This window comes from Amyelois transitella, chromosome 4 (assembly GCF_032362555.1).
Source record: "Amyelois transitella isolate CPQ chromosome 4, ilAmyTran1.1, whole genome shotgun sequence".
Lineage (NCBI taxonomy): Eukaryota > Metazoa > Arthropoda > Insecta > Lepidoptera > Pyralidae > Amyelois > Amyelois transitella.
This window is the reverse complement of record NC_083507.1, coordinates 9345900-9371295: the sequence shown is the minus strand read 5'-3', so window position 1 is coordinate 9371295 and position 25396 is coordinate 9345900. Positions and strand designations below refer to the sequence as shown.

Genomic DNA, 25396 nt, shown 5'->3' with positions numbered 1-25396 from the left:
ACTCGTACCAAAATTAATGGTATAACTGGAAAAATCTGTATTAAATTAAATGTCATTGCAAAATCCGCACTTAGCACTCAAGAGAGGGAGGTCGTCGACACGCACTTGCAAGTCAACAATACACCTACGAGGCAGATTGGGCCGCATCTCATATTGCAAGCTATAAAGGTTGTTATATGTCTGACTGTAGGCTTAGTGAGCGCAGGCGCCCACGCGTGAGCTTTCACCTCGCGAAATGAGACGCAAGTCAAAAGTTACAGCGAATAACTTACACATTCACATTTATAACATATATGCCTCACGGGGTAGACAAACGCAATTTTATAATGATTAATTTTAAAAACAGTGATTTTTATAGAATAGTATTGTAGTGATCATGTTCGATAAACAGATAGGTAAGTAGTAGAAATTGAGAAAATCGACCTGCAGTCATAAATATGTTTCATTATGATTAATGAGTTTTAAGCAAAGGAAGTATAACCAGGTCGTACTATGTTTAATCCTTGTTTTAAAGTATATGATTATTAAGTACTTAAAGTACATGAGGATACCTAAAAGGATAATTCGATTGTTTAAGCGTTAATAAGTTTGCGGTCGGTGTATTTATCATTATTTGATCAATTCATATAATATTTCAAGTATTGCCGACCTATTAATAAATGTCCATTGCGTAAATGAAAGAAAAATGGGCGTGCATTATTTAATTACGATGATAATTTAAAATAATAATTCTTATGGCTTGCGGCATGCGTGGGCGCATACACACAACGTCGATAGTCCCAATCCGAACCGCAACACTGATATACAACCTCATCACTTTTATTTATCGGAGTCCAAGTTGTTTATGGTGCCGGTAGACTCGTCTACTACTGGCTAGCAATAAACATTCATATATAAAATTTAAAGTTGGCATACCTCAGTGGCTAACTAAAGCACACATCCGAAATGTAAAATTTATGACCAGTAGTTAATTGACGCTCGTTTTGAATGGCTACTTGATGTTTTGTTCCGAAACATTATATATAAAAAAGAGAATATGTTTAATATACCACACAACATTTTCCCTAACTGCAGAATCATTTGAAATTTAAGAGAAGCAAACGTTGGACTTCTTGTAAATGGAACTTAATTTTCAGAATCTTCTTCCTCTAATTAATTTCGTTGCGGCTTTAACTCGTTTAATTAAAATTATACTTTGTTTTACACAAAAAACAACTGGTACTACTTCGACTACGCAAAAAGTGTTGGCATTCATACATAATTTAAATGAAATAATTGCAAAGTCAAGACTATCTCACAAACTAAACTACATAAAAACTTGTTAGTCGTTTACAGCTGAAAACGATTGTCTGTGATCTCACTATTGTCGGAAGTTCGATCTGCATCCGTGCCTCGTATCTTAATCCGCCTGGTTCAGACCACAAGACGTTTGACCGAATTATTAGTACTTCTTCTTTTTGTCGAGTTTAGAATCGAAATAATAAAAATTTAAGCACTAAATTGTTTCCCGAATCGAATTAGTTTAGGAAGGCAGCCGTCCGGAACACCACTGCCGCGACTGCTTTTTTGCAAATGCTGTAAAAAGACAGAACTATGAAAACAAGGATAATTTTCTTATGGAAATAACGAGTAGGCTTATCAAAATTATAAAATTTAAAATAAGTCGGATAGCTGGTCCACCCAAATGTAGTAAAAATATAAATCCTAGACGACGAAGAATTATCATTTCAAAACTTATATTAATTTTATCAGATGAAGAATGCGAAGATTTAAGAATGATATGAATCCATATAGAATTATGTAAACAGCCGCATTCAGTAATTTACCGCTAATATTAATTATTTATCATTTAAACTTTATCTTATGTTAAAACCGGATTTTCATTAATGCAACTTTATACCATTATTCACTTATCTTGTTTGGAGATCTAATAGATTCAGAAGTGCTAAGTTGAATCAAAGATTCCTCCGACTGATGTTTTATTCATAACTTATATAGGTGTATACACTTGTATTTTGCTCAAAATGCTACATTCACTTTTATGCTGCCTTCTACATTTTTTGTTACGACATCAATGCAGCTATATTTTTTTTATACGCCTAAAAGTCCATTTCGGCTATGTTTTGATAGAGATAAATCCTATGTCAGTCAACTTTTCATTTCTGGTAGGCAACTATTTAAAGTTATGTGTCGCTAGTAAAACACGATCTCCCACACTAAACTTAAAAAATCGTTCATTGAGATCCAATTAAGCATTCTGCATAATAAATTTATTAAAGCATAGATTAGTTTTATCTAAACCAATTTGTTTACGTCTGCCATGTACGATTTTATAAAGACTAATTATTTCTTAATAGGCAGAAGCTATTTGTATTGGAAATCATTATAATAAGTTTATTTCGATTGGAAATTTATAAAGTAGTGTGAACTTTTATCGCCAATGAAAGTAATTAACAATATTAATTGAATAACTCAATCGTAGTTTGTGACAAATACATTGGAATGTAATTGCGATTGTGATGTGGTGATACATTTGTTATGTTAGTCACCTATGTTATATTCGATTATACGAGTCGGAAATCCCGATGTCTCGATGACGATATCACTTCATTCAAATTCATGGCGTCTCATCTCTGTCCGGAAGTTGCACATTTTGTACCTCATTGTAGATTTTCGACACCTCATGACGAACGTTTAAATGTTCCATGTTCAGTGTTTAAGCTGATTCATATCCTCATGCCATTTCGCTTGCTCTAAACATATCGTTGGTCTCCAGACTACTGGAATTGAAATAAATTCTGATCTCACTATTTAATTATTCTGATATTAAAAGTCTTACTATTTTATAAGACACGGAATGAGAGAATAATTTAATGATTTAACAAGCATTAACACACAGGATTTCTTCATCTTAACAGTGTTAAGACTTGTCAGTCCCAAGCGTCTGTGGCGTAATAGCCTCCCTTTAATTAGAGCCCAGCTTCTTATCCGCGATAATTCTGATCCATTGTGTGGCATCGCCAACGGGGCTTTTATACGGCTTTATATATTACTCGTTCTTTCACTGTAATTACAAGGCCCACCCGCGGCAAACGATGCTTTTCAATATACACCCAGACTGCTTTTTCTAAAGCGTTTTTGTTTCACCGAAGGCGCTGCGATCCGGTCCCGGCTGTGCAAAACGCAAGCGCTAATGAAAATATACCTTTATAATGTTCGGCTTTTTGTAAACCTGTCTCACTAAACAGCTTGCGGATATTGAACCGGTGAATAAGAGATATAAAGATCTCATAAAGATCGTGATCTGTTTTTTTTCGATAAACATGTGTCTCAGTCGTAACTTTATTAAGTTTCAATATTATTACGTCTTAGCTGTTTTACCGTAAAAGTTGTGTGAAAGTTGGATATCTATTGCAAGGAAATAGAACTCAGCATTTTCCGTCACTGGGGTTAGATGACAGCGACGTAATCAAACTTCTCCAGCGGCGAACTCTTTGGGAACTACTTTTCTTGCCATACATTAGAAACTTTAAGGGCAAAGTTTGACAAAGAGTAATATGGATTTCTATATCCTGGTTCTGTGAGCTAAAGACTTTCATTAAGTCATTATTTCTTGACACGTTGAATGTCTCAATTTTTATACACCGGTAAAACTACTTAAGAATTAAAATCTTATTTAGTGAGGCTTGGTCTGTAACAGGTATGAACTTATGAACACAGTGCAAGTCAAAATAGGTGCTATTTGCGGCCGCATTGCTGTACTTGTTGTAGTTTATTTGCGTGTGTCGCGCGTCGCTGCGGGCGTTCACACTGCGCAGGAGCATAAATTAAAGAGGTTACAAGAGGGGACGCTACATTAATTGCAAAATATTCAATTATTCTTTATTGTAAAGCACTTATATAGATGATATAATTATTTTGATCGGACAGGCTTCAATTATATTATGGGGTAGATTTAAAAATTTTAATGGGTGTACGGAAGTTTGACATTTTAATCATTTGCCGATTACCAAAAGTGAAAAAAAAAACTAAACTTACGGCCTGTTTATCCAAGCCAATGCAATATAACCATGAAGAAAAGATATTAAAGCAAACTAATATAATTTTGATAACCTCAGTAAAAATGCCGCATGCGACAACAATTTAAACCCAAGTAAAAGGACCAAAAAAATTGAATACTAAAGTTATTTTCATAAACTTTCGGTGGGAATATTCGAGTGGCTAATTTCACCATATTGCACATTTCTATATGCGATAAAGTTCGATTAAATAAATAAATGAGAATATATCTGTCTGTTCTGTCAGTATTTTACGAGCACGAGTTCTTCTCGCTATTTCCGCGCGGATTCCAAGCCCTGATGATAGCTGATGGCTGACAAACGAGATGAGCATCGCACCGCCTGCAATTTATCTTCATCTGCGCGTGATTGCATCCATTGTTTTTGTCCCTGGACATGATGGCTCTTACCTGTTTCTGAGGATGCGGCGCCGTAATGAGATATGGTGTCAGACGGCTCTAACAATGGTGTTTAAATTGCTTTTACTTAATGTCTGTGTAAAATTAGTTTATACACACATACATATATCAATTGATGAAAGAAATAATTTAATCCAAAGTTCCTTTTAATGTTTTTCTTGAAATAATAAAATTACAACTCTGAACTGACTATTTATTTAAATAAATGCGTGAACATGGCAATACTGTAATGATAAGTTTGCATAATTTTAGCTATAAAAATACATACTGGGTAAACACTCGTTTATAAATCCAAATTAGTTAAACCTCATAAACCGCATAAAATATGCTAATAAAAATTACTTTTAAAGCTTTAAGATCATAAATATCTGTCATATTGAGGTGCGATCAAATTTACTCCACACTCTGACCAAGTAATTTCCCATTAGGTGAAATATTCCTTTCATATATTATACCGCTGTTTATGCTGCTACCTTCACTCCTTTAAAATATCCAAATTGCTTTTCAGTCCCTAAGTAAGGCCTAAGTAAGGTTTGTTTAAATGACAATGTGCGCTGCATCTTTGATTGTAGATTTTCCTTTTTATTTTGGTTGACTGGAAGAAATCCTGATTGGGATAAGTCCGCCGTTGTACATATTCTACTTATTCCAATGACTGTTTCATATAGTATTATATTTATTTTTATTACAATATATAAATGTGTAATAAAGAGTTTACAAATAAACAACAACAAAAATCTGCTTGCCCACAGGTGCGACAAGAGTGTGGACCCGCCGCGATGACTGACGCGGAACTGAGCTCCCCCCTCTCTCCTACTACCCCCACCCCTCGACGGAATGACTTCACCGTGCCTCCACCAGATGCCACCATCTTGGAGTTCACCGCCTCGCTGGCAGAACGAAAGAAGCTGTTCTACGGGTTAGCTGATGAGATTTGTGAAGAACAGGACTTTGCAGTCTCCGGAACTGACAACTGCTGGAATGGAAAGACTGTTGGAGAGTGAGTAATAACTGTTGTATTTGCAAAATTTTAACACCAGCCCGAAGTTTTGATGCAAAATTTGTGTAATCTAATCGAATTTTTGTAAAGAGTAAAACTTTATGCCATAAGTACACTCCCTATGGCATTTTCTATCAAAAGACGAAGTGTTTGTTTTGATGTTTGAATACCTGTATTATATTTAAAAATTATATTTAATAGCACTGCTCTTGAGAACCTTCTCAAGAGCAGAGCTATTGAATATAGTCAACCTTGACTATCTATTTAACTTTAAACGAGTTAATATAGTCATCCGTTTCTTTTGTTCTCAAAGCTTTCACATTAGGCACAAGGGTATAACTTAACTTTTCTGAATCAAAAAGTTACTTTTTCAATTCTCATGAGATTGTGCCGATGGTACGAAATGGTTTTAACACAACAAACGGAGAAATGAATTTGATTAGAATTAAAGCTGTTTATATCAAAATATGAGTAGGTATGAGTATGAGTAAAAAGATACTAAAATAAAAATTAAGCAAAGTAGGAAGCTGCAGTAAGTATCTTGTCAAATGGCAGTGTAAGATACTAAAACACTTTTTCGAACACTTATTCCATCCAATCTAAAATTTATCATTTAATTGTAATGTTACTAATTGAACATATATGTAACCAAATTAAAACTTTGAAACCCCAAAGACCGTCAGTGTAATGTTTATTCTGAACTGAACTAGACCCGAGCCAATGATAAAATCAGTTCTATTTTGGCTCACACTATTCGTAGGAAATTGCATGCTGCTTCGGTCCGCGCTTTGGTCAAACAAAGCCATTCTACTTCAAATTAATTCACATCGAGCTCTATTTATTAGGTTTGGTAACATTTTCAACAATAAATGGTTTCTATTTTTACAGGTATCTAAATTTCTTAAAATACCAGCGATGGACATTGAGTTTACTTACTCTTTTTTACTAAACCAATAGAAAAGTTACGAGGAGGATCCTATGCATACCTAACATAACATCCTCTGAAAAAATACATATTGTTAAATTAAAATATTAAATTTCAGTAGTACAAACCTAAAATTCTCCCCAAAATGTATGCGATAAAATACACAGATTGACCTAGCATTTATATTTTTTTTCATGACAGGTACACAAAACCATTAGTGCAGTCAGCCTCCATGTCGGACCAGAAATACAACCCGGAGGTGGAGACTGAAGTCACGGAGGGGAAGGTTGCGGAAATGGCCGCCCTTGGGGAGAAGTTACGACAAGCAAGACAGGTAAACAGACCATTATAAATTATACTTTTTAGAATATCATATATTTAATAGATATATTCAAAAAAGGCTAATTAGTCCTTTGATCCTCATTCATTGAAGCATAAAGAGTAAGTAGATTATAATACGATTTTACGAATCATATCCAACGATTGCGCTCTTAAAGGGGCTAGTAAACAAGTTAATTAATTATAATTTTCTTATAAACAAATATATGGGCGGAATAGAAAAGATGTAGTTACAGGAATAGAAAAGGGTATGTTGAGATGGTTCGGTCATGTGGAGAGGATGAATGAAAACAGGTTGACTAAGCAGATATACAAGAAGAGTGTGGAGGGAAAGGTCGGGGTGGGAAGACCTAGACGAACATATCTTGATCAAATTAAGGACGTCCTGGTGAAGGGTCAGGTCAAAAGTGCCTGAAACCGCCGAGCTTGCATGAAGAGAGTTATGAATGTGGATGAAGCAAAGGAAGTATGCAGGGATCGTGGCAAGTGGAAAGAGGTAGTCTCTGCCTACCCCTCCGGGAAAGAGGCGTGAGTTTATGTATGTATGGGCGGAATACAATTAGGGTTGTGTTAAAGATCTTCTAAATATGAATCTGTACACGCAAGAATGCATAGATGACAAGCGAGATACTAGAAAAACACGAGTGGTTATTATTTCACAAAAAGTGTACAAAACGAATGACTCGTTAACTAAAGGAACGACAATAACATAACTTATATGTCGTGAACGGCACTTTAATTAATGTACATACATTTATCTGAGATTAAAATCGTTGCGATCACCATAAACCAAGAAACCTGTTCGGTTCACGGCGTCTCTCCTTGTACGACTAAGATCCTATCACGATTACATGAAATCATATTTACAAAGAGACCAGTTCCGCCAATAAATTAAGTGTATATTAATTAAGATGAAGGAATTAATTCGAATATTAATTAAATTTTCGTTATCACGTGGGTTACCAGATCGATAGATTTCGCTTGCCCTGGTGCCCTTTGACTTAGATTGAATTGATATGCCTAGGTACAAAACAATATTTTGTAGACGTTGATTCTATAAACAAAACAATATGGTTGAGATAGGAAATTTTATTAAATTGAACTTCTATTTTATTAATCGCTGCCAGCGCAAAAAGAACAGATTCGCTTCCCTTTATCTGTTTTTTTTTTCACTTAGAACTCCAATTCAGCCGGACGTACATTTTTTATATTTCGAACATTGTTTTAGTTACTGGTGACGAACTCATGGGGTAGCGACGCTCCGTCTGCAGAATCTTTTATGCAAGGTGACGAGGCCGGGGAAGACGGATCAGGATCAGGACGAGCATACGATGACGACCTCTCCTACGACCAAGAGGGCTCGGGAGAAGGGTCGGGCGTACATGAAATTGGTAAGATTAAGATCTTAATAAATGTTATTCTCATCATCTTTCTTCTGGTGTTTGGCCTTGTGACCTATAGTTCTATATCATACATATTTCAATAGTCGAAATTGTTAAGAAAACACTCAGCTCTTCAGCAATGATTTATAATATTTTCATAAAATATTATAATGAAAATATAAATAAAAATATAAATAAATATAAATAATAATATAAATGAAAACATTATAAATCACTGAGTGATTGAGAGTGGAGGTCAGGCGAGAATCGCATCGTGAATATCCTGACTTACCCAATCTAGAATCATGACCAAAGATCGCCGGCCTCCTCTATGTAGGGGTGAGGATTCAACCATGACTATATGTTTGGACTTTTTAGTCGTCTTCTTCAACAAATTAAAATTACATTGTCAATAAACAGGTAACAGCTTGTATCCTGCCGTGAAGACAGAGAACCAGCCCGCTACACCCAAGACATCGGCCGCGACCACTGCCCGGTCTGCATCGGCGGTCCTCAGCGTGACACTTCTCACTCTGCTTAGAAGTCTCACATAAATCTGCAACAACAAGAACTGTGACCGAAACTCTGCTCACATGACCCAGTGAGACTTGTCCCTACCATATCATGTGTTAAGTGCCGTGCGTGTGTGTGTGCATTAGACTTTACACATAAAGACACAATTTCTAGCGGCTCCCTTTCAATGCACGAAGCTAAATTGTTTTTGCGGCTGTGCTCCATCAGTTTAGTACCAATGTGTGATCTTACGAATCTCTCGAGTAAATGCAGGCATTCGCATTTAAGAAATTATATCGTCTGCAATAATGTACAGCGCATATCGACGTGTATTCATTTTGTAAATATTTTTTTGTATCTATAATTATGTAGTTATAGACGAACAATACTTCTGCATTTAAAAATTTCGAAGTGAACCCTGATATTATCGTCATAATAATAAGATAATAAATATTAATTGAAGATTCTTTAATCGTTGTTAAATATTAGCTGGTTGGCAATAATTTTATCAGAAAGTATAACGATTAGAAACGAGTGATAACAAAATAATATAAGGTACGAGTGTACAGCCGACTGTAAATACCTGAAGTCCTACTGGTCTAGGTGCTTAGCTAGTAAATATATTTTGTTGCCATATTAATATTACGGATATTATTATTTATCATATTATAATAAGTCATAATTTAATCTAATATTATTTAATGTGATACAGATTTAGTAATATTTGTGCTTATGTTACATTACATTATTTATATGAATCATCGGTGGTGTATTATAAAAGTTTATTATCGTCTATGGTGTATTAATAAAGACAGTGTACAATTGAATTATTTTTTTTATAAGGCCTACTCTGCTACTTAAACGGCTTAATATCTCACCAAACTGTTTGTCAATCTGGAAAGTAATTTGCTATCTTTTGTAAAGGAGAGATTTTAAAGTATATCGTCGTGTAGATCTTTACAAATTTTATTGTAAAATATATGTAGCAAAAGCTGTGTAACTATAGAGCCATCATGTAATGGTGCGCTTGAGTTTTGTAAATGTATTAAGAATTTAAATGGATTTATGAGGATATACAAGGACCAGCAAAGCATGTGAACATTTCTGTTGATGATTGTGTAAAATACTTCTATCTTGAAGATATAAAAAGCAATATACGTAACGAAATTAATTAATGTAATGAAATTATGGAAGGTTGTTTGATCAGCAGAAAATTGTTCAGGATTTGTGTAAATATTGTTGGAAAGCGTGATTGAAGACATTGCTGTTATATCTGAGTATACATATGATATTATGAAAATAAACTCTGTATTATAAACTTGCGTTTTATTTTTCTTAACTGAACCGGTGAATGTACTAGAGATATATTGGCAAACGAAATAGTAGTAAAAAAACAAATAAAATTCGAATTTAAATATTATTACAGAATTTTAGTAAATATCTATCCCGATTTATATCTGGAAAAATCATTATTTCTCATAGGCAAAAAGAACAAAAAGTTCAAACAATATCAATTTGACCCTTTCAACACGAAAACACTCTGAACAGCCAATAAACTTTAAATTCCTCCCTATCTGCACCGTCCATGCATCATGTGGTGGCCCAATGACCCACTTTCGGAGCATAACATAGCAACAGACAGATAAGTGCTTGTGTTTGTGTAGCAGTATAATTTCCACAGAATAGAAGAACTGTAGTAATGCAACCACTCAGAGCAGATACAAGCGGGTTCGAGTAGAGGCATTCCAGGAGTAAATCACCTGAAATTTTCTTTACTCATGAAGGTTGGATAATTTTTGAAACTTTTACTCAATTTTATTATATAAATCCTGCCGCATTACAAAAAAGATGCAGATAGCTTGGGCTGAAAAGTAGATTTTGTAAATTTATTAATTAATTTTCATGCGAGAACAAATTCCTACATACATATAATCACATTACGTTTTTAGCGGAGTAGACCAAGCCATAATAACCTTGGAAACAGAGTAATCTTGGAAAGATTTAAAGCCACGTTTGGCTGCATAGCTTCATTTTTTTGTAGGTTACATATGGTTTAGAATTCGTTGTTTTTTAATAAAATAAAATCAAGAGCACGTCTGAACTTTACTTATTTTAGTTTTATGAAAAGAAAACCAAGATTTCTTATTACTGTAGTTTATCTAGGCGGCTTAATACCCAGTTGTCCTCCAACCAACAATACCCTGAAAAATAGAACCCAAATATTAAACAACTGTAAATTTCAATTCCAAGTGCCGGTATTGAATCGATAGAGCCACTTCGCTTCTAACTCACTAAATCTTCCGGCCACGTTGATAACGATCGACTTGCCAAAAGATACCATTTGCGTCCACGTTGAACCCTGAATCGTGTAAGCAATTGAAGATATTGGCAAGCCGGCCCCATGCCCAATGACCCGTGAAATGCTACTGATATGGTTCTTTTGAATTATGTTATCCGTTATTCGATTCTCTGAGTCCATTATTTAGTACTGATAAATGTCTATGACAGACATTTTTATAGCCACGATGTATTTTAACAATATAATAAACTGCGCCTGACTGCGACACAATACATTTCTTGGGCACGCCGTGGCCGAAGTAACGAGATGATGAATTTTAACTGCAGAATTGCTGTTATAATGTTAGGTACACAACAAAGTCGTTAAAATAGACTTTTTATATATTCTTTTGACATAAATTGGGAAACTTTTGGGCTTAATATTACTCATTACCTACGCGGTCAAGATTTGAATATGACGTTGTTGGCTTCGAACTTGCTTCATATCACATCAGTTCCTTCAAAATTAATTTATCTAAATATTTTTGCCTAAATATAAATAGGACACTGACTGACTGATCAACTGACATATCAACGCACAACCCAAACCGCTGATCTGAAATTTGATATTGTAGTTCGATATAGGGTCTAGGGATGAAAGGATTTCTCCAAACTCCAGTGAGAAAGGGAATTTTAAGTCTGAACTCCACCTTTATATCGCTTGTAATTGAAACGATAAATCTAACCCAAATGAACCTTATTTCATTACAAAAACAGTTTCCTCAAATGCCAATATCGACAGCACAAGTCAGAGATAAACATCGAAGCACGAAGTCGTTCCAATGAGTTTCGCCAAGTAAATGCGATGAAACATTCATTGAAATAAACAACATTTCTAAAAGCAACTGTTTTATTGATATTTGTGCAAACTCCGGTAACATATTAGTTACTACTAACTAGGTGTCTTTTTGGCGGGAACCCAAACATCATGTTGTTTGTGCTGTAATATTTTTCCAAAATGTGTATTTGAAAGATCGACTATTATTATGTGTTCGTGGATAAGCAAGATGTTTCAGATTGTTACAAGAACGAATTAAATGACTTTTGATGTTTTCCCAAAAAGTCCCGAGAAAGGGCGCAGTAGAACATTTTTACTAGAATCGACTCGACGCTGGCAAAATTAAGAAAAAAAATACATACATAAAATCACGCCTCTTTCCCGGAGGGATAGGCAGAGACTTCATCTTCCAACAAAGTTAATGCGATTTCACATGCAAATAAACAATATTTCTAAATGCAACTGTTTCATCGCTACTAGCGCAGACTGTTAAAGTAGTATAGCGGGGTATAAGTAGGCCACTTATGGACAATAGCTCTCAAACGTATTGTAGTTGTTACGGGAAGCGGGGGAACTTTAAACGATACGAGTACTTAGTTAGCTTTTGTTTTAAAAAGTTGAATCTCGCAATTAGGAACATTTTCTAACTCTGGTTGCGCTATGGAGTTCTGTATAACAATTTATTTGAATTTTACACGTAGGCAGAAGTTCCCCATTACTTTGATAATCTAGATCATCGCTCTGTCAACATATCACATACATCAATGATAGCAAATCAACCGAAAACCACCATCCAAAACTCTACACGAGTTTCGGATTTTTCTCAAAAAATAATAGAAAAAATATGTAAAAAATAGACCCTCCTTTCGATGTTTGTAGCTCTGAAAAGGCAAAAAACACAAAACGAATTCTGCATTTTGATCGCAAATACCAATGATTGCTTTTAGAAATGTGATTTAATTATATAAATACAGTGTTGTATCGATTGATTTCTTATCTCGCCTTTATAGCGGGAAAATAATATCTACATATAGCAAATTTTTGCGTAATAACTTAATTTCGGTTCAATCAAAACGGCATTTAATTTTAAAGGAATTTGAACTAAGTTTTAATTACACTTAATAATAGCTATTAAACCCCAAATTATAATCAAGTTTGTGTATCGCCATTCGTTTTGTTTTTTGTGTTAAAGTCATGCTAAGTTATAACTGTGTGACTGACAGACGATAGGCAAAATTAGGCATAAATCGTTGAATATATGCATATACGTAACACGCCTTTCTCACTTTCTAGCTTTTGCACGGGGCTTCGCCCCGTTGTAATTTCCAAGCAAATTATTGTTTGTTAAGCCTGAGGTTTATGAATTAATTCGTTACAAAAACAATCAAATCATTTATTCTTGTTAAAAACAGTCAATACAGTGTCAATAACAAAGCCACCTTTGATTTCCGATTTTTAAAATTTACTTACCTTTTGGTTTGTTTAAAATAAAAAGTTATTTTAACTTTATACAGCCGTCATAAAGGTTGGTCCGTTCAACCGAAAAAAAGTAACAGATGGAACTTTTCAGGGTCCAGTTTTACAACAAAAGTTTTAATGTTATGCCGGAGAAGTTAACTCATTACAAGTGGTGACGGCGCGGGTTCTGTAAACCAAAGTGAGTAGGAATTTAGTAAGGATAAAATTAATTATTTTGCGATATCAAATGTCTAAATTTCATCGAATTTCAAATGCGTTTTCTCTCTGTTTAAAAGGTTTTAAAGTTCGATCACATTGTCTTCTTTGAGTCATCGTCATTCTCGCATAAGGCCCAGTCCTCGCCGGTGGAGTCCGGGATCCGCCTGTGACTGATTCCAGAGTGAGTGGCTAGGTAAGGCAGATGTTTAACTTTTGATAGGAAGCGACCAACCTTCTAACCGCATAGGGGATCGGGAACAACTTTCTCGATTATCCTTTAGCTCTGCCAACGAATCAATACCTCTGTATTTGGTTCCTGTTTTTATTTAAAATAAAGTTATTTCAAATAGATAAGGACCTGATCGTGGATGTTCAGGTCAGGTCAGGAGTCATTAACTAGTTCCATGGGACTACTGGGACAAAATTGTCTCACTTGTCCCACCATGGAATAACTCAATGTAACTAGTGGGATAGACCAAATCAGACGAGCTTACAATAACAGATCCGACAAGCTTGCAAAAACGGATGAAAGCCCAATGAAATACTTAAAGCAAATCGACGATGCACGGATCGTAGAAAGATATACTCCGTGGAATGCGTGAGAATGAGAAACAAATCCTATTCATATTAGAGCGTGTCACAAATAAACTAGCTTTATGATTGATGAACAAAAAGTCGTACTACCCAATTCATGTGGTCGTTTGTTATTGCTCTCATAAAGGCCTTAGTACACTAAGCGATTTGAAATGGATGCTGATTAGAGGCATCAATGTTGCATGCAATTTGACACTACAAATCCAAAATAAAAACCTTATATTAATTGGCATGACATGGCATGCGGTCAATTTGTTAGTAATCTTATAGGTATTTATTTTGTCATATTGTCGCTATACTATAAATAGGGCTAAAGGTAACACAAGCTAGCAAAAGACCTTCCCTTTTGTGGCGGCCGAGCACGAAACACATCCGCCGCTACAAGTTTAAAAAGGCCTATTGGATAGTAGGATAAGATAAGATGGACTTTTTGAAGCTAAAAAGTAATTAATCAATCACACTGAACCATCAAATTTACCAAATTCTGGTAAAATATTGCTCATAGAAACTACAATATTTATTTTATTTACATTGCAATCGGGTGCTAACTCGCAATGTATACTTTGGCTCTAGAGCGGTACCGGGTGAGGAGCCAATTAAATTTGTCTGCTGCCACACATGCCCTGAATGGAAACCCTCGTAATTGATACTGGAAGGACGAATTCATTACAACAAATTGCATGCCAATTTAACATTCAAAGTAACTATGTTTTAACTAAATTATTAAATGACACTAGATTTCATTTGAATAATGTATGTGTATGTATGAATAATGTATATCAAATCTCTTAAGTATGCCGTATAAATTTACGAATTTTTTTGGTATATACGCACACAAATCATATATTTATTCCATACAGGGCAAATAGATTTTATGATCCAATAGTCGCAAAGAGACTCAAAGACCACACTTTCCTGGATAGCTTGATGGATAAAATTGGGATTCTATCATTAAGCTACCCATTTGCTAGCTCATTGCGTAAAAGAAGTATCCCAAAACTTTATCCTTCCTCTTGATTGACTCTTACATTATTTTCAGAAATACAGCTCACACGTTAGTTTTATCTTCTCTACCAGACTGCATGGAAGAGCATGAAGGTTTATATTATCTACAAAAAAACAGAGCGAAAGGTATCCTTTTTTACAGACTCTGTTGTACCTACCAATTGAAAAAATTTAAGTTTTTCTCAGACCTTCCTTATCGGATTGAAATCCCATCAAAACTATCTTCTTCCTCCTGGCTTTAGTCCTGTATACCACAATCCTATACACAAAATATCAGCAAATCCTGTTCGGTATCAGCATTGCTGATATATGTATATATACACACAATGTTCCATTATGAATATTGTGTTTGATACTTAAATAAATAAATAAAAAATATAAGAACAGAAATTAAAATACCGCAAATTTATGAATTACAGAAATATAAATTGAGAATTTTTCAAAACTTTCTTATTTCAAATGTTGACGAAACCCACAATAGTCGAATTCAATTCAAATTAATTTAAACTCTGTAATCATGACTTAGAAGTTAGAACTTACAAAGGCAACGGACCAAAAATATCCTCATTAAATGGTAAACACCCCGCCCACCTGAGATGCGATCTATTGTCTGTGCTTATCTGTCTGTTTATTTATAATGACTAAGATTGTGCATTCAGTTTTCCACCTACGCTATGTAGCGTTTGAAATTGTATTGCTTTTCGAAGTTCTTCTGGTGAAAGGAGCAGCATTGTCAAAATCATAGAAATCGTAATGATATGACAATATAATCATTCCAATCTCTTCTATTTCTGACGAGGCATGTTGCTGGTAGACAAACCACAAGTAAATTCGTTGAATAAAAATCTGAAATAATATATACATAAAAGAAAAAATCTATGTAGGTTATGCCAATTTCAAATGTCTTGATCCAGTCTGCAGTTTGGGCTGAGCGTGGATGTGTCAGTCAATCAGGCATAAACATATTCAATAACCACCTTATTCGAAAAAGTGAAATATACATCTTTAATTTCAAAAACACCAGAAAAACCATAACCCTCTCAGTACAGTTGGCTAAAGTTGCTTAACTCATTTGACGTTAACAGAACCATAAGATATAATGCAACAGTGTTAATTGACAGGCGATGTTAGAGCCATCTTCAAATGGTTGCGTCGTAAACTCGGCCGCCCACGCCCGCCACACTTCAATTTGTTTTAAGTTAATCTCTCGTGAAAGCTCTGATTAATGCTTTTGTAAACCTAATGAGTCTTGTCTGATCATACGTAATCAATAATTGTATGCGGTCACGCCGTGCTCGGAGTTAACGGCTGACGATACACCCACTGCGGTATTTATCTACAAATGAGATTTTATCTTTCCTTGTGATCAATATCGGTAAGCTTTTGTTTGTTTTAAGTCTTGAGAAACTTTAACTTGATAGTGAGCAGAAGTCCATAGCATTCTATGGTTATGTATCTTACCTACTAATAATAATGAAAGGGACAAAAAATACCTTTTGAAATACTCTGGTATAAAAATGCTTATTCAAAAGTAGATATGAAGTAAGTACCTACTTAACTTCCACGAAGTACATAGCCCAAGTAACATTTAAAGAATTTTTAAGAGTTGATTTTACTCCAAAGTATCAATAATTCATTAATTGACTTAATAAACAAAATATTTTTGTCTTGATCAGTACGATTCGTAATTATATCTTGAGTCGCGACTCCAGACTAACAATTGGCACGAAACAAATAAGCAAAAGCCGATTCTCGAATCATCAATAAAAAAAACATAATATTATTATTATCTTCATATTATTTAACTGGGTGAATCTTTAATCATTTTAAACACTTTTTTTTCACTTTAATCATTTTAAAAATCAGCTTTGTATGCGACTGAAGAATCTCTGTCATTATGTTACGAATGCAAAAAATAACAATCTCTTTTCGGTCTCACTCATGCAGCCAATGATTTAGCGTTTATGGGTATGTAAAGTGTCACATGCTGTCTTTGGCGTATCCTGAATAAGAAGCCAAGTAGTTAATAATAATTGAACGCGACTCAAATTGGCCATGTTAGTGCTATTGAATTTAAAAATATGTATGTCCTTATAGGATATCCGATTAATATTATTGCTTCCATATGACTCACAACTACTCACAAGTCGGCCAGTCCTGTCACGTATTAATGCCTTGGAAACGTGTTCGTACATAAATAATTGTAGGCTATGTGATATGTCACATATCGTTCAGATTTGTTGGTGGTTAGTTTGATAGCACTGGACAATGTTTTGTATTCCACTTCCGTCCCAGACAATAATATGGGCGGAGTAATAGATTGTGTAACTAGTGCTTCGATTCTATCGATTGTCTTATGTCGATATTCGTATGTATGGATAATATTCATTCTTAATCTACTCATATCTAGTCCATGTGCAATGTGCCCAATTGTAACAGTAACACCTCACGGATATGTTCAGCAAAAAAAAATATTGGGTCAACGTTGTACCATAATGTTTTAATACAATTTGATACCCGGCACTATAAAATACAAGACTAAGACCACTACAAGACTAAGGGAACAGGCACATACATCTAGTGCAGCGTTTACCATGATCTAATATGCGAGTTAAGTTCCCCTGCAAAAGTGCAGAAGGCAGAAAGGAATGACTTTGTGTAAAAACCTGGCTTACCCAATCCAGTAGTATTGGACCTATGGTTAAAAAAGGGGACAAGTGCGAGTTGAACTCGCGTGAAGAGGGTTCCGTACGATGTTACCTATCATGTTTTTTTTAAATCTGACCCAAATTTGGTTGTGATTTACCATGTAATTTTAATATCATGGACTTCTTATAGGTTTTCCTATAATCTATAAGGAGAAAACTAATTTCTGTATTTTTTTCAAAATTTTAGGTTCAGTAGTAGTAAGGGGGGGGAATGGTAAATTTTCGTCTATTTTCTTGAATAACTTGGAAACTATTTATTTTAAAATTACAAAAAAATACATTTAAGATCTTCTCAACAAGACCTTTCACTTGATATGCCACACGATGCAGATTTTTTTTTTTAATTTTCCCCTTCCCCCCCAAAAATGACCCCCCCATATACAGATTTCATCTGCTCACGTCACACCTCTGTGTTTGGGTCACAGGAATTGATATGTGTACCAAATTTCAACTTAATCGATCTAATAGATTCGGAGATAATTGACTGTAAACGACGGACGGACAGACACACGAGTGATCCTATAAGGGTTCCGTTTTTGTATTCAGACGTACGGAACCCTAAAAACGAACCCCGAGCTCGATTTCTAGGAACGTGAGGATGTAAAAAAGTAGTGCCATATTTTTTTATAAATAGAATATTATTTATTTTTATGAAATTGACTATCCCAATGAAGTAGACCCAGTCCATAAATATGAAGATCTTGCTATTTTAAGGGAACAAATAAAGAACTTATCAGAAAATACTTGGCATGAAAATTGAAATTAAGTCACTTTTCGGTTACAGATACAGGTAGATATTTTATTTACAATGTAACATAATAAAATAATTTTACTATCATCATGGAACTAAGTTTTCAGCAGCTTGATTAAAATTCATCATCTTGTCTCGATCTCTTAAAGAAACAATTGTTTTAGTAGACATTGTTCTCTAGTTATAAATTAACAATGGTTTGTGGTTGAATATCAAAATAATTGGATAATTTACGTAAGCTTGAAACTAGACTTAATTAAATTTTAACTTTTATTTAACTTTATGCAGATTTGTTAACTTCTTATTTGACATTTAAACAAATTTTTAAATGCATTTTATCATCTTTTTTTTGGATTATTTAAATTACCCGCAAATTGGTCCACGCGATTACTCCTACAAAACAATACAGGTTTTTCAAAAACCTCACGGAAACTAAAGTTTGTACCGGAGGATGAAAGTACCCTATATCCTTCTCTAGTGTCAGAAGCGAAAGATAGCGCAATAACGCCTGAAGAGATAACAAACAAATAAACTTAATTTCACATTTATAATATTAGTTGGGATTATTTAATAAGTAATTTCTTTTGTTCTTCTACAACTTTACAAAACACCAATTCAATGTTGTGAAACCAAATGATATGACAATTATTGTGAATTTTAAAATGCCCCATAATAATTTAATTCAACAGTTTTCTCTATGTTCATATTGTCTGCTTCAGAAAAAGAATATCAAATATCCCACCCGCGTTTTTCTCCCCTGTAGGCTGAGTTATCCCTCTATCCCTAGTCTCCCTACATATTCTACTTGCTTTTTACCATGTAAAGGCAAGTTAATGGCGGATATTGACAATCGTGCAACGTCATTTCATATTCAAATATTATGGGAAAGCTACCGCACCCTTGCAGTAAATCAGTGTGCCCTGGGTAGGGTCCTGGGCAGACGTGCTACTTTTATTCTGTTAAAATAATATTTCTATCATCCTAGCGTCGTCCCGGTTGGCCAAGTTGTATAGGTCTCCTCGCGATGTTTCCTTCCCCGTAAGAAGATAGGTAAGAAAGCAAATGTTGTTTTTAAAAATTTTATAATAAAAATCCACCACCCGTTACCCGTTTTTCTGGTTTCACATTAATCTGGGAGGACCCGGTGTCTACCTATGATCTAATTTAAAGAAGGTGTGTACAATTTAATATCTTAAACTAAAGATTTAAGTAATTTTTGAAATAATTCCCGGAAGTAAACTAAATTATAATGATTGATGAAGAATCGTGTTTTTTGGCAGAATGTTTTATAAAAAAAATACCCATAAATCTCACGTTTACGTCTATCCATAAACGATCCACTCCCAACTGGCACTATACATCAAACGTAATATCGAAGATACTGGCCATTTTGTACGAACATTGTAAACTAATTGAACATTAGAGCATACGTAGATTTCCATGTTTATAATATTAGCTAGCTGACTGTATAGTAGGGGGAAAGTGCCACCCTTCGTACAGAGGGAGCTTTCGTACAGTGTTCTTAACTAGAGTTGTAAATGTGTCAGCGCTGTTGTAGTAGTGTGCGTAGATTACATTCACAACACCCGCGCCACATACGGAACGCCGCGACAGTCCAGCCGAGAACTTCGCCGTTGCATGTCGTGACGTGTTTTTATACTCGGTAAGTAATTTTTTTGTAATATTTCAAACCAATATTACTGATGCATCATAGCTTTGATTGAATAACAAGTTTGATTTAATGGATGAATGAAAGTTTTAGTTTCATATTTTAACGATGTTTTTTAGAAATTTCTAAACCATTTATTTATTTGAAAAAATATTTACTGATACCGTGGGTTGGGGTACTTTCGTACAAGTTTACGTGGGGAGCATTCGTATAATGTACGAATGCTCCCCGTGCTGTACGAATGTACCCCATGAAACTTTTTTTGTAACAAATATTATAATATTAAATTTATTTATAGGACCATGCCGCGCGTATACAAGAAAAAGGAATCTTCGAGGTCAGGACATGTAGATGAAGTGGCGATGGAGTCTGCTATAGAAGAAGTCGTAGATAAAACGTTATCTATAAGGAAATCGGCAGCCAAATACGGTATTAAGCCTTCTACGCTGGAATCACGACTTGCAAAAATAAAAAAAAATACTACCAATGAAGCTCCCCTACGTAGTTTTGCATCCAAATATACGTCTAAACAGGTATTCACCACGTCAGAAGAAGTACTTCTAAATAACTATATTGCAGAATGTTCTCGTATGAATTACGGGCTTACACTTGTACAACTTCGAAAATTAGCGTATGAGTTTGCAAAAGCAAATAAGTTAGAGTATCCTTCTAGTTGGGATCATAATGGAATGGCTGGCTTGGACTGGGCAAAAAGTTATCGCCACCGTAATGTCAACTTAAGTCTAAGAAAGCCGGAGAATACAAGCGCTGCCCGTGCGTATGGTTTTAATAAGACTGCTGTCAATGACTTTTTTAATAATTTAGAAGCTGTACTGACCAGATATAATTTTACTTGTGACAGAATTTATAATTTTGATGAATCAGGAATTTCTACTGTTATGAGCACACCGAAAGTATTAGCCGAAAAATGTCGCAAGCAAGTCGGCCAACTAGTCTCAGGAGAAAGAGGTGAACTTGTAACTTTCGGGGGTATAATATCGGCCAGCGGTAACACTATTCCGCCACTTTTTATTTTTCCAAGAGTGCATTTTAAGGACCATTTTATGACAGGTGCCCCTGAAGGTAGCTTGGGTGTTGCCACAAGAAGTGGGTGGATAAATTCGGAAATTTTCATACAAGTGCTAAAACATATTCAAAAGAAGACATCATGCACAAAAGAAAACCCTATTCTGTTATTGGTCGATAATCATGAGAGTCACGTCACGGTAGAAGCTATAGATTACGCCCGTGACAACGGCATAGTTTATATCTCATTTCCTCCGCATACAACGCACCGTCTTCAGCCATTAGACGTAGGGGTATTTGGCCCTTTTAAGGCCAAATTGAAAGTAGCATATAACGACTGGCATGTATCAAATCCAGGAAAGACTATGAACATTTACCAAATCCCAAAATTAGCTAAAATAGCCTACTTTGAATCCTTCACCAATAAAAACATAATGAGTGCTTTTGAAAAAACGGGCATATGGCCATATAATAAACTTGCTTTTAGTGACGAAGATTTTGCTCCGGTTCAAGTTTACCAATCCAATTCTAACGCTACTATAAATATTAATAGGCAACAACAAGAAGACCCTAGTGAAGAAAACGTAATTGTTGAACAATCAACTCCACTGAATTCACCGCCATCGTCATCATCCCTGCTGCTACAATCAATAGACTTTGATGCACCATCATCATCTGCTCCTGGACTAATAACTCCAGAGGCAGTTCGACCCTATCCTAAAGTAAATAAGAGTCAAAGTACAAAGGCGAAGAAAGGAAAATTACCAGGAAAATCTAGAATTTACACAGACACACCAGAAAAGCAAAGGCTTCTAGAAATACAAAAGGCAAAGGAAATGAAAAAACAAGAGCAAGAAAGAAGAAATAAAGCTAAAGAAATGAAGCGTGCATTGAAGATGATAGTCAAGACTGATAAAATAACGAAACCAAAGATACAAAAAAAAGATGCAGAGTTAGAAACTGATAGTGAAGATGAAATTAATATAAGTTTAAGGGAGAGCAGTTCTTCACCTTTATCGACTGAAGCATCGGATTTTGAAGAAGCAACTAATAAAGAAGAACCAGTATTGAGCCAAAACATTAATGAAGAAACTTTCGTATTAGTACAATTTGAAAAAAAGTCAACTGTTCTTCATTATGTCGGAAAAGTTTTAAAGAAATATGGACCAATGGAATATCACGTTTCTTTTTTAAGAAAGAAACCAGGTTCTTGGAAGTTTGTTTTTCCAAATGTGATAGATGAAGGAACGGTCTTTTTGTCGGACGTCGTTGCAGTTTTACCTCCACCCAAATCAGCAAGCACTGCAAGGACTGCAAACATATTTTGTTTTGAGAGAAACTTTATTGGGTATAATGTTCAGTAGTTTAATAATTTGATTATTATTGCAGGTTTATATACCTAAATAGGTTATAAATATAAATTTCAACTAACTGTACCTAATGGGTACGAAAAGTTTATAAGACTATTTGGTCCAATGTTGACTATTATTTAAGCTTCTTTTGTGTAAAATTATTTTGTTTTGGATGATACTGACTTTAACTAATTACATTGTTTGTTAGAATTAATATATATTTTTTAATAAATATAAATCTCTTTTCGTGCAATTAATATTAATGCTATAAAAATATCTTAAAATAAGCATTTTTTTAAATATTTTTTTATATTAAATGGTAAATTTTCTTTAACTTTTATGTTGAAAACTAAAGGTATTTCTAGAATTAACCAAGTAAAGACTGCTTTAATTATAATAGACGTCAATATTGAATAATTATAAGTACAAGAGCTAATATTACATAATATGTATAAAAGTGATTAAAAAATATATGTGTTGAATAAGTAAATAGTTTTCTTATTTCATTGTACGAAAGGTCCCTACCATGTACGAAAGCACCCTAGGCACTGTACGAATGTACCCTTGCTATGGGGCACATTCGCACGATTCCCATTTTTCAGAAAAATCGTCATTGATAGCGCACGTTAGATTTTTTTCGAAATTGTTGTAAGTTTTATTAATGCCTAGAATATTCATGATAACATAGTACTAAAATAAGTCAATAATATCAGTTAGTTAATTTTTTATAAGCCATAGAAAAAAAGGTGTACGAAGGTTGCCACTCTTACCCTACGGCGAAACTACGAGTCATGGTTTTGATTTCCGGGGTTTGATTTTCGGTGATCTCACATTTTGTTCTGTTTTATCCTCATACTATATGTATAATATTTCACAGATTGAGTTACCTCGAAAGCCTGTCAAGTCATGATGGTATCTGGCGTGATGATGGTATCTGCGCGTGTATTGAATTCACAAAGTTGTATTTTTATTATGTTGTGCACGAGTTTTTAGAAACTTTAAATAACATCCAAGAACCTTCAAATCTTCTGAAAAACATGCAAAAACTACAAAAACATTTATTTCTCTAGATCATACCTAGGTACATAGGTCAACAGTCGCAACTGAGGACAAGAAATTGAGTGTACGAGTAACCTGATATCTGTTTTGATGTAAGTACTTTATCGATACAATTTAAAGGTGTATTTGACACTAGCGGCTTCCGCCCCGGCTTCGCATTCGCATTTATAGATAACCGTCCTTTACAATATTTCAAACAGCAAATACATATAAACAAAGATAATAGGGGGATTTTATTTCAAAATATGTTCACTACATATTATATATATATATATTTACATGACATGATAATGATTTATGCAACATTATGATAATGGTGAACATTATTACGAATATTAAGAATCATACTTAGGAATACTCATTGTGCATATCAGTTGGTCGACGAGGAAACCGTGTATTAAACGTGATGTTAGAATGTGTTTAATATATCAGTATTAGTACAACACAACCAACAAGTCCATTTCAACAACATTCAACATGCGATCTGGTTATAGTTATGCCAGTTTAGATTAGTACAATAGGCCCACAAATTCAACCACATATGAGACAAATTAATGTGCGCTCACGTTCTGCCACAGTGATGTAACCAGCATACTATGATGTCATTAATTAATATCATTTTATTTTATGACCTGCAAATGTTTTTTTTTATTAGCTTGTCAGTAGTCAATTTCAAAGATTCTTAATATAATAAAGTAGGAAATTTACAAGATTTAGTAATAGTAACCCCATAGCATGCTGGATCACTTTCTCTTAACATAGACTAGTTCTTATCAAATTCAAATTTAAATTTGCACAATATATGTATAACAAGATCTTAAACATATTTACAAATTATTATATTAACCCTTTTGGGTATTGCAAATATTTATATAGTATCCAATCCATCCATTATCTAAGTCTTTGTACCCTATTCATCGACAATAAATTGCTTATTTATGATTATCTGTAAAAGTTTCTACCTTGATTTTCACCTTTATTTCTTTTTAAGAACTCAAGCAAGCTTGTCAAATATTCGGCATATGAGTCACTTGATTGAACAGGCGATATGCAAGCAACGCACTGCGAATTCAGTTCTCGAGGCGGGTCAATGATCGATAGACTGACAGACTGACAGACGACGGGGATACTTCCTTTTGTTGCAGTGCATAATGATCTTTAAATTTATTATGCTGTTGGTATGGTGTAATTACATTTAGAATACTTTCTCAATAGCGACTTCTTCTCATATTTTAAGAGATAGCTCATGACCGTGGATTTGAATGGAGCGTGATCCGTTCTCTTCTCACGTCTGATTTTTTTTTTTTTTGTTAATGTTTGTACGTTTACACTTTCTTTTATTTGCATCGACTAGTTTATCGAAGTTTTTACCATTACGGTTATACAATACATAAACGAAACACATAAAAGTAGAAAAAAGTCATTCCCTCTTCCTCATTGTAAATAACTTTTTATACCTATATTTTTTTTTATTTTATCGTGATAGTGATAGAACGATTAGAGAGACATCCTAATTGGGTTTTTTGAGCCAACTTTAATAAAAAGATTCTAAATTTGAGAGAGTCAGGATCATCGGCCTCGGAAACAAATTAAAGCGAAAATGTTTTATAATGACATCAAAAAATTAAACTGACTACCTAGGTTAATTGTGAATAAAAAAATAATATCAAGTATATGGTTTACTTATATATTGTTTATTTTATTGGCATCTGGCATAAATCTTACCTGATCCTAATACAATTTACACAAACATAAATGTCTACCAGACATGATACGTTACAAGACACTTTCATAACTCATGTTT

At 34.4% G+C, this 25396-nt stretch overlaps 2 protein-coding genes across 2 annotated transcripts in view; both read left to right on the top strand.

Annotated features, from left to right (window-relative positions):
* The window catches only part of LOC106139277 (division abnormally delayed protein), a 78782-nt gene extending 68869 nt beyond the window's left edge, over positions 1–9913 (top strand). Inside the window, exons 6-9 of the mRNA XM_060954628.1 lie at positions 5230–5477; positions 6604–6736; positions 7970–8132; positions 8544–9913. Coding sequence (XP_060810611.1) covers positions 5230–5477; positions 6604–6736; positions 7970–8132; positions 8544–8677 — 678 coding nt within the window. The 3' untranslated portion in view covers positions 8678–9913. The remainder of the gene's footprint in view (positions 1–5229; positions 5478–6603; positions 6737–7969; positions 8133–8543) is intronic.
* A 10054-nt stretch (positions 9914–19967) lies between these two features.
* On the top strand, positions 19968–23264 carry LOC132904385 (uncharacterized). Its single transcript, XM_060954643.1, has 2 exons — positions 19968–20149; positions 20454–23264. Exons 1-2 carry the CDS (start codon positions 20025–20027, stop codon positions 22543–22545), a joined length of 2217 nt encoding a protein of 738 aa, XP_060810626.1. The 5' UTR covers positions 19968–20024; the 3' UTR covers positions 22546–23264.
* The last annotated feature ends 2132 nt before the right edge of the window (positions 23265–25396 follow it).